The sequence below is a fragment of the Oncorhynchus tshawytscha genome, linkage group LG12 (genome assembly GCF_018296145.1).
Source record: "Oncorhynchus tshawytscha isolate Ot180627B linkage group LG12, Otsh_v2.0, whole genome shotgun sequence".
Taxonomy (NCBI): Eukaryota; Metazoa; Chordata; class Actinopteri; order Salmoniformes; family Salmonidae; genus Oncorhynchus; species Oncorhynchus tshawytscha.
In genome coordinates this window covers 25,674,056-25,688,565 of record NC_056440.1, presented here as the reverse complement: position 1 = coordinate 25,688,565, position 14,510 = coordinate 25,674,056, and the positions used below count along the sequence as shown (strand labels likewise).

The 14,510-nt window shown below is 44.3% G+C and overlaps 1 protein-coding gene across 1 annotated transcript in view; it reads right to left on the bottom strand.

Moving 5' to 3' along the window:
• LOC112263936 (SET-binding protein) overlaps window positions 1-10,567 on the bottom strand; it is a gene marked incomplete at its 3' end in the record, with an annotated part of 69,052 nt that extends 58,485 nt beyond the window's left edge. The window contains exons 1-2 of the mRNA XM_024440562.2: window positions 9,817-10,567; window positions 558-1,119 (exon numbers count right to left, since the gene is read on the bottom strand). Coding sequence (XP_024296330.2) covers window positions 558-959 — 402 coding nt within the window. The remainder of the gene's footprint in view (window positions 1-557; window positions 1,120-9,816) is intronic.
• Window positions 10,568-14,510: the final 3,943 nt, after the last annotated feature.

The window sequence follows — 14,510 nt, the reverse complement described above, 5'->3', positions numbered from 1 at the left end:
ATTTTACAAACATCTGAATGCTGAAGTTGCCGCGCAGATGTAGCCTACGTATATTAGAACAGGGATAGGGTAGCCCTACCTCTCGTTGGCGCGAGCAGCTGTGTCTCCCGCACGGTGCACAGTTATCTGATTTGTAGATCAATGTTATACACAGTTATATGCATAAACGTTTGATATCCTGAAGGAGAGGATGCATCAACTCAGTCACAACAGATGAGGTATTTTCAGAATAAGGCAGAAAAAAAATAAGATTAAAAAACATCTGTGAATTTGAGATTAGTAACGTTTGAGTCTGTTTCCTTACTGATGCACGCTTCATTTTGGATTGGTCTGGATTCCCTTGGACCGATGCACTTGCATCTTAAACATTTGAACATCTTAAACATTTGATGCGTATCCGTGAATTGTTACATCCCTACTGATCATCTCTTTGGGCAACACAACCAAACAATCAGCTCTAAACTACTGACTAACATTTCAAAATGCTTCAGCATCATTTAAAACTACATTAGCAACAGTGTATTCATACCAGTAACGTATATAAAAGGCATCCTTACCCTCTTCCTAGGGGGTCCCTTGTCCTGCGCTGCACGGCCCCCTAGCCGGCCCCCTCGGCCCTCCCCTGAGGGGGGCCTGATGGTCATCCGGATCTCCGGGGGACAGATGTAGTTCTCCAGACTCTTGGGGGGCTTCTTGGTGCGTTTGGTGGTTTGGATCTTCAGCTTCAGACTCCCCTCCTGGAAGCTGGCTTCTTTAATGGAGAACTCCTGCTCCTCTAGCCCCTCCCCTTCTCCACGGGACCCCCAGCGCTCACCAATCACGTCACCAATGACCTCATCACACCGCGATGCAGGCCCCAGACCCGCCCTTTCCGGTTCCTTCTCTTCAGGCTCAGCCCTTCCACCTCCTAATTCCGCCTCCTTAGGTCGGGCTGAGCTAACCAGATCCCTCGACTCCATCCACACTCCCGCCAGAACCAGTCAGTCCAGAGAGCGGCGGCAGCTAGCCAATAGGTTTGCAGAGAGTGGCTGTCCGTCAGAGTGGGTTGCCTTAGGAACGTTAGCTACTGCTTCTGGATTGGTTCTCCCACAGGAACACATGTAATCCAACAAGGCCAAACTAGAGAGAGAGGAGAGAGAGAAATTACTATCAAAACCTTTGAAACATACCATTTGTAGTGGCAGTAAGGATTTGAGTCCAAAACGTGTACACGTCCGCACAGCAGTGTTCTAGAAAATTCAACTGTTGGCTTTTTTTATACCTTTTGGAATTCTCAGTGCAGCTCAAGCAACTTCTCCAAATGTCAACACATTCAAATGAATACAGGACGCGCACACAGATCTGCTTTGGTTTGGAATTTTGGGGAGGTGAGTGGTCGGCTGTGCATCCCCCAGCTGTGCATCCCCCAGCTGTGCATCCCCCAGCTGTGCATCCCCCAGCTGTGCATCCCCCAGCTGTGCATCCCCCAGCTGTGCATCCCCCAGCTGTGCATCCCCCGCTGTGCATCCCCCGCTGTGCATCCCCCGTGGACGGTGGTCTCAGCCGCATAGCTATGTCACAATGGGCCGCCGGACTATCGCGGCTCTGCGTTTGTGGACTCTGAATTACGCTTTAATGTCTCAGAGTTTAAGACTGGTGCATGAGCAGGCAGAGAGCTGTGCAGGCACGCCATACACACTCATTTACATTTTACACTGTGTAAACAACATTTCACACACACACGTTCTCTCTTTCTCCCCACCCTCTCTTTCTCTCTCAATGTAAAAGGAAGACATTCCTCTCCAGCTCTCTAAAGGGAGGGTGAAGCTAGCCTGAGGACACAAGAACAAAAGCTGCAGATTGAGATGAAAAAGCTGACGGCTCTTTTTTCTTTTCTCCTTCAGCAGAGGGAGGGAATTGCGGAGACTGAGAGGGAGAGGGGGAGGGGGAAGGTACATCATTTTTCCAGATGTGGTTTACGAGCTGATCTCAAAAAAGACTGCGTCTGACCTGTTTCACACACACATACTCACGCTTCCATAGAGACACTGCGGCACTCGAGGATCAGAGTTGTCCACCTATAATGCCATTTCTGCTCTCTAGGGAAGAGGGTGTGTTTGTCTCAGACTCAGCACAAACACACATAAAGCCCTGTCACTCAGTGAGCCAGTCAGACTACCACCAGTATTACATCCATCTCTCAGTAGACATGTCTAATCCAACTGAGAGATGTGTATGTACAAAGCCTAAACACACACACGTCCAAACTCACTTTTCTTCCATGAACAAATACACACAAAAACAGCGACCAAAACAAACAGTACACTTCACACTCCAGCTCCTGTGAGTCCCATCCCTCACACCGACATGAGCCACGTTTAACAAACATTGTATTGTTTCAAAGGATATGTTCTGTGTACATTAAGTCTTTATTTGACCTGACAAGTAATCTATGGGTCAGGAGAAACTGTAATCCACGATTTGAATTGATTGAAATAAACCTCAGCTACACTTGTCATCTGCACATTTCATACTGAGAGTTTATGTACTTAGGGTTTGGGTTAGCGTGTGCTTCAGGCTCCTGTATGTGTGTGTGTGTTAGCCCCTGGATCAGCCTCCCGTCCTGTACAGCTGATCCCCTGTTGTCATGTTAGCCAACAGGCCTTGGAGGTCTTAAATGCTCTGCTCACAGTGGGTTTGGATAACCAGCATAATACACTATAGAGTTTCAGACTAACAGAGTATGACTGTACACACACACACCTCTGGCAGTATGTCCCTGTTTGGTCCTCTCTGACTCGGCCCAATGGCATCTTTTAAACACCCCTGTATGTGTGTGTGTGTGCAGTGACTGGGCCCTAAGGCATGTGTTAAAGCCACCCCAAATGTGTCTGTGTTCATGGACCAGGACTCTCCCTTGGAACAATGAGAGGAAAACAAGGACAGCTGCCAAATCTAACCACATAGCAACAAATCCAGTGACCAACCAGATCCTCTGAGGAGGACACAGCAGTCTCTACACTGCTCTGTCTACACTAAATGGTATCATTTACAAGACCTTAAGAAGACATTTACAACTGAGGCAAAACCATATCAAACAGCTAGATGATTCCACATCTCCAGCTCCATGTCCATGTAGCTTTGAATAGACTTAGGAAAAAGTATTGTTTTTTTACACTTGAAGTTCATTAATACACAACTAATAAGACCTATGGAATACAGTATAGTTTTACCAACCCTGCTATTACTTACTTCTGTTCAGGCTCAGTGTCCAGTCTGGAGCATGAAGTCACAAGGTCTGCTGGGCGGCTACTGAGTAGCAACCTAGCGATTCCAAAAGCCCTGGTCTGCCCTGTCAATTACGATCGCCAGAACAGAGCTGTTTTAGAGCTGTTGGGCTCTAAAATTAGTTTATTGTTATCAAGTTCAATCCCCACAGTGAATTATTTTAAAGTTTGTTACAAATCGAGATATTTAATTAAATAGTGATAGTGATCCTTTCTGACTGCTACATTTGTTGTCACACAGGACCACGTGCTGGCAGACCAATCACGGGCCGGCAGGCTACCAGGAAGCTCTGGTTGACTCTCTCAGGCAGGATGAAAATGACTACATCAACCGTGATCCTTTGCTAGTTACAGCCACTTTCACCATGATCCTTACAAAATGTTGTTGATGCAATTCAACCACATTGAGCAATATGGTGCTCTTCAAATTCAAATAGTTACAGCTTCATGCGCCATCGGGAGGTTTCCATAGGAATACGTAGATGACGTCAGCGCTATCACTATGTACTGGTCTATGCTTTAATGTCTATGCTTCTGTTACTGGAAATGAGGCTGTGTTTATGTTAGGATGACCCTTACTGAGCCTCTCTCGCTCTGAGCCTCAGACTCTCACACAGACACACACCTCTCTGTATGCCGTGTAGACAGCAGGGTGATTGTGAGAGGCCAGACTGGCTGCATAAATAGCTTTATTATGTTCCTAACGCTGCCAGCTCTACCCACAGTTTCCCTCTAACCAGCATAAGGCCTTTCCTTCACTGTGTGTGTGTGTGTGTAGAAAATGGACTGTCTTTGGCAGTAATAGGACAGAATTTAGACTATTAAAATCTTTCATTTTCACCAACTACTACTCCCAACACGTACTTGAAGAGCACTTTGATGAAAGCTCTGATCCTCTTCCTTGTGCATATGAGTATAAGATAGAGGGAGAAAGAGAGAGAGAGGCCCAGCCGAAACACAACCTTTTAAGGCTGCAAACCCAGCAGCCTTAGGCGGACTCAGAAATAGCTCCCGCAAGCACGCACACACACACACACACACACACACACACACACACACACAATGAGTATGATGGCTCTTGTAGAAGATTTGGTGTCTTTTGGTATAGGACTGTTACAGGGACTCATACATCTGATGCCAGCTACTCTCTCTCTCGCCCTCCTCCCGACTGTCTCTTTAACAGAGATAGGTGGATGAGGATAAAAGGATGGAACTGCCCGTAGAGACTGATCTGTAGAGACTGATCTGTATAAACCAGTGGCTCCCTAACAGTTGGCTGCTGCTATGAGACTGTATCCTGACTAAAAACCTTGATTCTGTTAACTAGTTGAACCATGTTTTAAGAGGATGTGATCTGTCCCCCATAACACACACAGAGAGACTGAGCTGGTTAATACATTCTTAGACATCATGTGAGAGTAAGATAACACAGGTCTTAGTGGCTGTGTTTGCATAATGCCCCTGATAAAGTCACACACCCAGAATTAATCTAATAAGACTAAAGCAGTTCCTGATGTTTTACCAGTCTGAGTTCCTGCTGAGACCCCCCAACCCTGTGTGTGTATGTGTGTGTGTTTTTGCAAGCGTGCGGGCATGCATGCGACATGGCTTACTCTGCTATCCCTGATCACAGAAGCAAAGGACAGACAGGTCCTCAACATTCACATTGCCATTGAGGCTCTGCATTAGTCTGCTGTATGAGCATGGCTGGTAGGACAGTAGATGAATGTTAAACCACTTCAAATGCAGCAGGAGACACAAAATGGCTGTAAGTGAAAACACCTAACCCTCTACCATACCCCCTCTCTCCCTTCCCTCTACCTCACCTCCCTCATCTCTACCTCACCCCACTCTCCTTCTCTCTCCCTTCCTTCTGCCTCCTCCCTCTCTGCCAGAAGGTGTTCCTGTACTGATACGCAGCTCAGAGTCCGCCAACAGTTAGATTTGTCCCTGGATCTCTTTCCTCTATTCCCCCTCTCTCCCTTGCCCCTCTGACCCCTCTGACCCCCCCCATCTTGCTGCCTCCCTCCCTCCATCCTCTCTCTACCCCCCCCATCTTGCTGCCTCCCTCCCTCCCTCTCTATCCTCTCTCTACCCCCCCCCTCCCCCATCTTGCTGCCTCCCTCCCTCTCTCTCTCTCCAGTCTTGGCTGGGGTCCACTGTTACCCAGAGGAGAGGGAACACAGGGGACATCTGGCCACACTCCTCTCCTCTGTTTCACATCACTTCAGATGGAGAAGAAACAAGCAGAGAAAGCCAGTGTAGCCGATTAGGTCTCACTTTACAATAAGTGTCCTTAATACCTATGCACTGGCAGGTACAGTCGATGGGTCTGCTTTTGGCTCAGGTCTCAAACCAGAATTACTATCACAGCTGGACCAACCTTAACAATTTTCACACTTGAGAGAGAGTACCCATGAACTCTTAAAGGGTGCCCTGTCACAGGTCTAGGTTCCCATATGATTCCAACACTGGCCCTAACAGTTAGCCTGCCTACATCATGGGCTTTGAATTTGCTCCAGGAATCCAAACTGATTCCAAATGGTGAGAGCCTCTGTTAGTACGCTACTGTAGTCCACCATCCAGTAGGTTTCCAGTTGCCATGACAACAAGAAGCCTCATACCACACATATCAGATACAGCGCCTTCAAAAAGTATTCACACCCCTCGATTTTCCACATTTTGTTGTTACAGCCTGAATTTTTAATTGATCAAACTTAGATTTTGTCACTGGCCTACACACAATAGCCCACAATGTCAAAGAGGAATCATGTCTTTCTAAAATGTTACCAATTAATATAAGCTGAAATGTCTTGAGTCAATGAGTATTTAACCTAGGGATACACCGATACATTTTTTGCCCAATACCGATATTTTCCTTGCCAAAAAAAACAATACCGATACCCATAACCAATATAAAAATGTTAGCGGCCTTAAGCATTCTAGTACAGCTAAAAAAAAGTTTGAAACACACACACAGACCAAAAAGTTGTTTTGTTGGCATTTACGTACACTACCGTTCAAAAGTTTGGGGTCACTTAGAAATGTCCTTGTTTTTGAAAGAAAAGCACGTTTTTTTGTCCATTAAAATAACATCAAATTGATCAGAAATACAGAGGGGCAAAAAAGTATTTAGTCAGCCACCAATTGTGCAAGTTCTCCCACTTAAAAATATGAGAGAGGCCTGTAATTTTCATCATAGGTACACTCCAACTATGATTTTTTATTAATTTATTTGCAAATTATGGTGGAAAATAAGTATTTGGTCACCTACAAACAAGCAAGATTTCTGGCTCTCACAGACCTGTAACTTCTTATTTAAGAGGCTCCTCTGTCCTCCACTCGTTACCTGTATTAATGGCACCTGTTTGAACTTGTATCAGTATAAAAGACACCTGTCCACAACCTCAAACAGTCACACTCCAAACTCCACTATGGCCAAGACTAAAGAGCTGTCAAAGGACACCAGAAACAAAATTGTAGACCTGCACCAGGCTGGGAAGACTGAATCTGCAATAGGTAAGCAGCTTGGTTTGAAGAAATCAACTGTGGGAGCAATTATTAGGAAATGGAAGACATACAAGACCACTGATAATCTCCCTCGATCTGGGGCTCCAAGCAAGATCTCACCCTGTGGGGTCAAAATGATCACAAGAACGGTGAGCAAAAATCCCAGAACCACACGGGGGGACCTAGTGAATGACCTGCAGAGAGCTGGGACCAAAGTAACAAAGCCTACCATCAGTAACACACTATGCCGCCAGGGACTCAAATCCTGCAGTGCCAGACGTGTCCTCCTGCTTAAGCCAGTACATGTCCAGGCCCGTCTGAAGTTTGCTAGAGAGCATTTGGATGATCCAGAAGAAGATTGGGAGAATGTCATATGGTCAGATGAAACCAAAATATAACTTTTTGGTAAAAACTCAACTCGTCGTGTTTGGAGGACAAAGAATGCTGAGTTGCATCCAAAGAACACCATACCTACTGTGAAGCATGGGGGTGGAAACATCATGCTTTGGGGCTGTTTTTCCTGCAAAGGGACCAGGACGACTGATCCGTGTAAAGGTAAGAATGAATGGGGCCATGTATCGTGAGATTTTGAGTGAAAACCTCCCATCAGCAAGGGCATTGAAGATGAAACGTGGCTGGGTCTTTCAGCATGACAATGATCCCAAACACACCGCCCGGGCAACGAAGGAGTGGCTTCGTAAGAAGAATTTCAAGGTCCTGGAGTGGCCTAGCCAGTCTCCAGATCTCAACCCCATAGAAAATCTTTGGAGGTATTTGAAAGTCCGTGTTGCCCAGCAACAGCCCCAAAACATCACTGCTCTAGAGGAGATCTGCATGGAGGAATGGGCCAAAATACCAGCAACAGTGTGTGAAAAAGAAGGAAGCCTGAGCAGAATAAAAATATTCCAAAACATGCACCCTGTTTGCAACAAGGCACAAAAGTAGGATATAAAAGCTAAATGGCGCTAAGCACAAGCGAAATCCTAGAGGAAAACCTAGTTTCAGTGTGCTTTCCACCAGACACTGGGAGTTGAATTCACCTTTCAGCAGGATAATAACCTAAAACACAAGGACAAATCTACGCTACAGTTGCTTCTCCAAGAAGACAGTGAATGTTCCTGAGTGGCCGAGTTACAGTTTTGACTTAAATCTAATTGAAAATCCATGGCAAGACCTGAAAATGATTGTCTTGCAAAGACCAACAACCAAATAATAACGGGCAAATGTTGCACAATCCAGGTGTTTAAAGCTCTTTGAGACTTACCCAGAAAGACTCACCTCTGCAATCGCTGCCAAAGGTGTTCCTACAAAGTATTGACTCAGGGTTGTGAATATTTATGTAAATTAGACATTTCTGTATTACATTTTTAATAAATAAGCACAAAAAAATCGAAAAACATGTTTTCACTTTGTCATTATGAGGTATTGTGTGTGAGAAAAATCTACTTAATCAATTTTGAACTCAGGCTCTAACACACAAAAAATGTGGAATACATCAATGGGTAGGAATACTTTCAGAAGAAACTGCATTTAATTACAGCCTACACATACACTGGTTCAAATCTGCCTGGTCTAATTCCCCTAATGGGTCACACTTTAAATTAGCCTACTACCAGAGCATACAAGTTAACACTGTATTATATAAAACACACAGTGAAATAGTCCAGGGGCAAGAGGTTGATGGGTTTAGCCTGTAACTGGTTTCTTGAAGTAAGCTCAAAGCATTCCTGCCCTGACCCTGACACTAAAGTGGAGTGCTCTATTTGACAGTCCTCTTTCAGCTGCTATGGTAACAGTGTACAATACCTTTGGGTACTCTGAAAAACTCCAGTTAGTAACTACCTAGCTGGTACCAAATGGTAAAAAGTGGTGCTTGTTTCAGTGAATCGCAAAGACACTGGAAAGTAATTTGCTATGAAATTACTGCTTTGCGCTTATATCTAGCCAATTAAAGAGTGGGACTGTTACTCCATCTTGAGATTAGATCATGGCCATTTGTGACAGACTGGTGATGCAGTAATCTGCTTGCTTTGGCTTTCTCTCACATACCAGCAGGGTCTCACACACCCTAGGGGAGGGTGGAAGTGTCCTTATAGGCTACAACATCATGGGACCTTCTCTGAAGGTTTAGACCTCTTGGTGTAATGGGTTGTTTTATATACTCTCAGAGTATGACAGAAATATGACATATTTACAGTGATTTCATCAATCTACAGTTGCCTTTAGGATGCGTGTATAACCCTTCACACCACCACCCACACTGGGACCATGAATAGTCTTACACTACAACTCCTAGAACATCTCAGAGGTCTGGACTCCTTTAATGGCACAGGACACAATGCACTTGGCAAATGGTTACTGGTTCAAGACCTAGCCTAGACCAGTGGTCAGAGGGTTATATCTATGCCTTCCACCTGCTCCACAACACAGACACAGAAACACACCACACACACACACACACACACACACACACACACACACACACACACACACACACACACACACACACACACACACACACACACACACACACACACACACACAGTAGTACCATAGTTACAACCAGTCACCAGTCCATGCCCCTCTCCTTGGTGCTGTTGACCAACCAAGATTGTGATATGCCGCTGCTAAAACAATCCAGTCGGCAATGAAGGAAACATATTTGCTAAAAATGTGCTTGTAGGCTATGATCCAAGTGTAAGTACTAGTAGGCTACTCTACCTAATCGTGGTAACAGCTATTGCTAGACAGAGATTCCTCCAATGCTTTTCTGGAAGTGTATAATCCTGTATGGGAGAACATCCACCTACTAGGCTACAGAGAAACATTGTAGCAGGTAGTTTAGTTACATGTTTGAAACATTATACAGTCAAAACAAGCTACACATTAAACGTTTATTTGGATGTGTCCACTTTTTTAAACTACAGTCAACTGCAAATAAATATAAATAGGCCTTACATATAATCATGTTCAATTCACATTTAGACTGCAAGAATTCAAGGTGGTAAGAAATGATAGTGAACTAGGCTAGCCTACTTACCCATGTCCAATGTTTTCGAACACACAAGTCTGTCGTGTAAATATGTTATCAAGATCATTTAAAATCCATGTAGTCACATGTACAGAACCTGCCGTATGCACTGACAGCGTCCTGGATAGCTGTCAAATGGTGCAATAATATTTTTATAGAAAAACCCGAGGAAAATGGCGTCAACACAACAGTGCGCTGAAAACAGCCCCCCCTCCCCCAAAAAAATAATTATAGCCGATCTAATAATCAAATGAACATGTTCACAAAAATAGAAGATTTCCGTTTTCTGTGAAATATAGCGCGTGATGCTAATAGGCTAAACATTGCATGCGGGTAAACTACGCACATTCACAGGTCCACTGCAGAGATCCCCTCTCCGTATCAGTGGCTGGTCAGTCGGCCAGCAGCATAGTGCTGCTTCCCTCTCAAATCCGTGACTCGGGGGGAGGATCGGAGCAAACCGTTTTACTGCAGTGAAAATAAACTAGCAGATTGTATCCGAGTAGCCTCCAAACCCACATCCAACGGTAACGTCACTGGAGAGATCGTGGTTACATGCGTAAAAATGGTAGACGTGTTGTTGAGCGGAAGACTGGTGTTTTCGATCGTTTCCCCTCCCGGTTGGCGGTGGGTCGAAATTAGGGGGTGTTCTATTCGCTCGCTCTAGATCGGTGTGTGTTGCGACCCGTTGCCGTGACTGATAATGATCTCAGAGAGACAGGACTATAGATGCAGCTCGCGCTCTGATAGAGGAGAAGAGCGCAGTGTCGCCTCCACCCGGTAGCGGGTGGTAGACTAGCCTAGGCTACTACAGAAACGCAGGACATATCCCTCCCAGTTCGTTTTAACCAGTTTCATAACAGGACAGGAGATCACTGGTCAGTTCCAGGGGAGTTTCCTTTATTCACAAACCAACCTTCACTATCTAATGTATGTGATGTCCTACCATGTCAGATGTTTATACATGTTATGTCAATTGGTGTCACACACTGTATAGGCTACACAGTTATTTTAATGAGCCAGTCATATCATTATTCTGATGGCATCCTCCTCTTTCAGAATTGGGGCAACATCAAACTGGATTGATTTGATCATGCATAAACACTGCATTGTGTGTCTGTGTTATGTTTAATGCATAAACAACAGTATGTGCATCCTGTGCTTCTAGGAGGACAATATATTGACTGAGAAAACATGAATAATGACGCAGACAGAAAGGAGGTTAGCCGCATCCACTGCAGAATAACTGGACGATGTGTTTGCATATTGGTGTGTGTTTTTGCTGCCATGATAGCATCCCAACCAGTGCTGATATTTCCATAAACATACATTTATGCTGCATTAATTATTATTGCTGTTTCTCTTTTGTGGCCGTTTTAAGCTATAGGGACAGTTACTCACTCTTATGTTCTAACATCTTGACATAGTGAGATGCAGTAAAGTGGGATGCTCTCTGTGTACAGTTATTCAATGCAAAACACATCCTGCAAGTTGGCTCTGTCCTTTAAAACATCCTCTAACATTAACATGCAAATGACAAATGACCTTTTCCTCCCTCGCTCAGTGTCACTATATCTCAAACTAAATATGTAAATCTCACCCTTGTCTGACAGACTGACTGTTTGTGTTTGTGCATTCACTCCCTCTATAAATGTTTTATTGGCAGCATTGTCATAACGATGCTAAAGCAGAACTGTTTATGGTCCAGCACCAGCTAATTTCTCCGGTTATGGGTGTGGGGCCAGTATTATAGCACTGGTGTGTGTGTGTGTAAGGATACAGACAGGCCTCTGAGAATAAGAGGTCAACAGCTGCTCCCCAGACAACCAATCAATGCACATTGTATGATTCTTACATACACACAGCAGAACACACACACACACACACACACACACAGAGAGAGTAGTTTTTGGATGTGTTACCATGGATACCAGATACCGGCATATCTAAGGGGAGCCGTTTCCAGCTTAAACTGTACATACTGAATTACTATTGGCTAGGTAGAGACAGAGAGGATTGAGGCTTTTTCATTCATTTACGTATATTTACATCTAAGTGGTGCATAGTCATGTTTGTTTCAAGTCTTACCATTGTATTTCCTGAACATGATATACTTTTACATAGCTTGAATGTGTGTTTTATTGATTATTGTGAACCAGTTGGACTATAGATTTCTGTTTGGGTGGCAGAAAGCCTAGTGGTTAGAGCATTGGACCAGTAACCGAAAGGTTGCTAGATCGAATCACCGAGCTGACAAGGAAAAAACCTGTTGTTCTGTCCCTGAACAAAGCAGTTAACCCACTGTTCCTAGGCTGTCATTGTAAATAAGAATTTGTTCTTCATTGCCTTGCCTAGTTAAATAAAGGTAAACAATTTTTTAAATGTAAAGATGTATCTACAGTACTTGTCATTGTCAGACTGACTAGTGAGAGGCGCTGAAATTCTGCTTCCTCACTCACTACTCAAACTGACACTCAGTTTAAATCACTTCACACACACACACACACACACACACACACACACACACACACACACACACACACACACACACTATGGACTCCACAAATGATTGATTAACAGAGCCAAGGACTGCATGTGTGTGTCTGTGTGTGTGTGTGTCTGTGTGTGTGTGTGTGTGTGTGTGCGCATCTTCCTCCCCTGTCTCTCCATTCTCTAGAGTATAACATGGAAGTAAATGTCTGTATCCTCAGGCCAGATCTGCAGGAGATGAAAGTGAATCTTATTCTAAACCACTTTACCAAACGCTTCAGCTTTTATGTGGAAACAGCAAACGTTCCTCTGTGGTTGCAGAGAGAGAGAGAGAGGGAGAGGGAGAAAGAAAGAGAGGAAGAGAGAAAGAGAGGAAGGGGGGAGAGAGTAAGGATCAAGGCACCATCTGATTTCACCAAGCCCATTTCATATTTCCCATTCATTCATTTGGGATTGAGCTATTGCTTCATGTGGTTTATAGGACATGGATTCATCTCGACATTAGAAGACTTTTAATGAGCTGGCCACTTTATGCAACTGTTTCAGATTTGTGTTCAATAAATACAAAGATACAATGGCATACTAGAAACCGTTAGAGCTAATTGTATCTCTTACTGGCAGTGTTTCAAGGGCTGTGTCAGTACATGTATGCATGTGTGTGTGTGTTCTGGGGCTGGAGTGCGAAGCAACACGTTTATTTATCAAAGTGACAGGAAGTAGGTGTTGTTCTGAAAGGATGTTCTGAGACCACATCCTGCTGCATGCTGAGAGAACAACTTGTGCCGGGACGCCACAGTCTACCTTAACTGTACAGAGGTGGCAAAAGGGTGTGTGTGTATAATGTGGTCAGAGCATTCGGCCAAGAACTTAGCACCTGCAGATTTACCATGTTCTTCACACCACCACTCATAGCAGTAGACTCTCTACTTCAAAGAATAGCAGAAACATAACACCTTTGGACAAAAACCTCAACATCTTTAGAAGATACAACTCAGGTGTCTGGGGTGATTTATTCCACCTGTTGCTCTGGGGCAGCAGGTAGCCTAGTGGTTAGAGCGTTGGGCCAGAAACTGAAAGGTTGCTAGATCAAATCCCTGAGCTAACAAGGTAAACATCTGTCGTTCTGCTCCTCAACAAGGCAGTTAACCCACTGTTCTTAGGCTGTCATTGTAAATAAGCATTTGTTCTTAATTTTCAGTTTGTTATATCTGGAGTACTTCTCCTGTCTTATCCGGTGTCCTGTGTGAATTTAAGTATGCTCTCTCTAATTCTCTCTTTCTTTCTCTCTCTTGGAGGACCTGAGCCCTAGGACCATGCCCCAGGACTACCTGACATGATGACTCCTTGCTGTCCCCAGTCCATCTGACCGTGCTGCTGCTCCAGTTTCAACTGTTCTGCCTTATTATTATATGACCATGCTGGTCATTTATGAACATTTGAACATCTTGGCCATGTTCTGTTATAATCTCCACCCGGCACAGCCAGAAGAGGACTGGCCACCCCACATAGCCTGGTTCCTCTCTAGGTTTCTTCCTAGGTTTTGGCCTTTCTAGGGAGTTTTTCCTAGCCACCGTGCTTCTACACCTGCATTGCTTGCTGTTTGGGTTTTTAGGCTGGGTTTCTGTACAGCACTTTGAGATATCAGCTGATGTACGAAGGGCTATATAAATAAATTTGATTTGATTTGATTTGACATACTAGGCTACAGTAGGCCCACCAATGCTAACTGTTGCTTGGATCGTGTTATATCTGAAGTGGGTAAACCATGTAGTTACAATAATCAATCCTGAACAGGATGCCACAGTATGGTTATTGTAATGTTTGAGTGTGCGACAGGTGTAGTGTCACAGTTGTCCCCCTCACTCTGATGACAGGCTGTCAGAGGGAGTTATTATTGTGGCACCATGTGCTTGTGTTTCAGTCAGAGTCACACACACACACACACACACACACACACACACACACACACACACGCACGCACATGCCCACACAAACACACACGTCTCAATATCACACACAAACACACACACTAACAGTCTGACATGACAACCACACTAATGGCCGCAGTGCATGACAGGTTCATACAGAGAAAATATAAACATGATGATAATACCGTTTTTACAATCACTTTGGCACTCATTTCGGAACCTTGATGTAATTTTTCAAAACTCTAGACACAAAACTCACAACCAATGATCAAAATGCAAATTTTT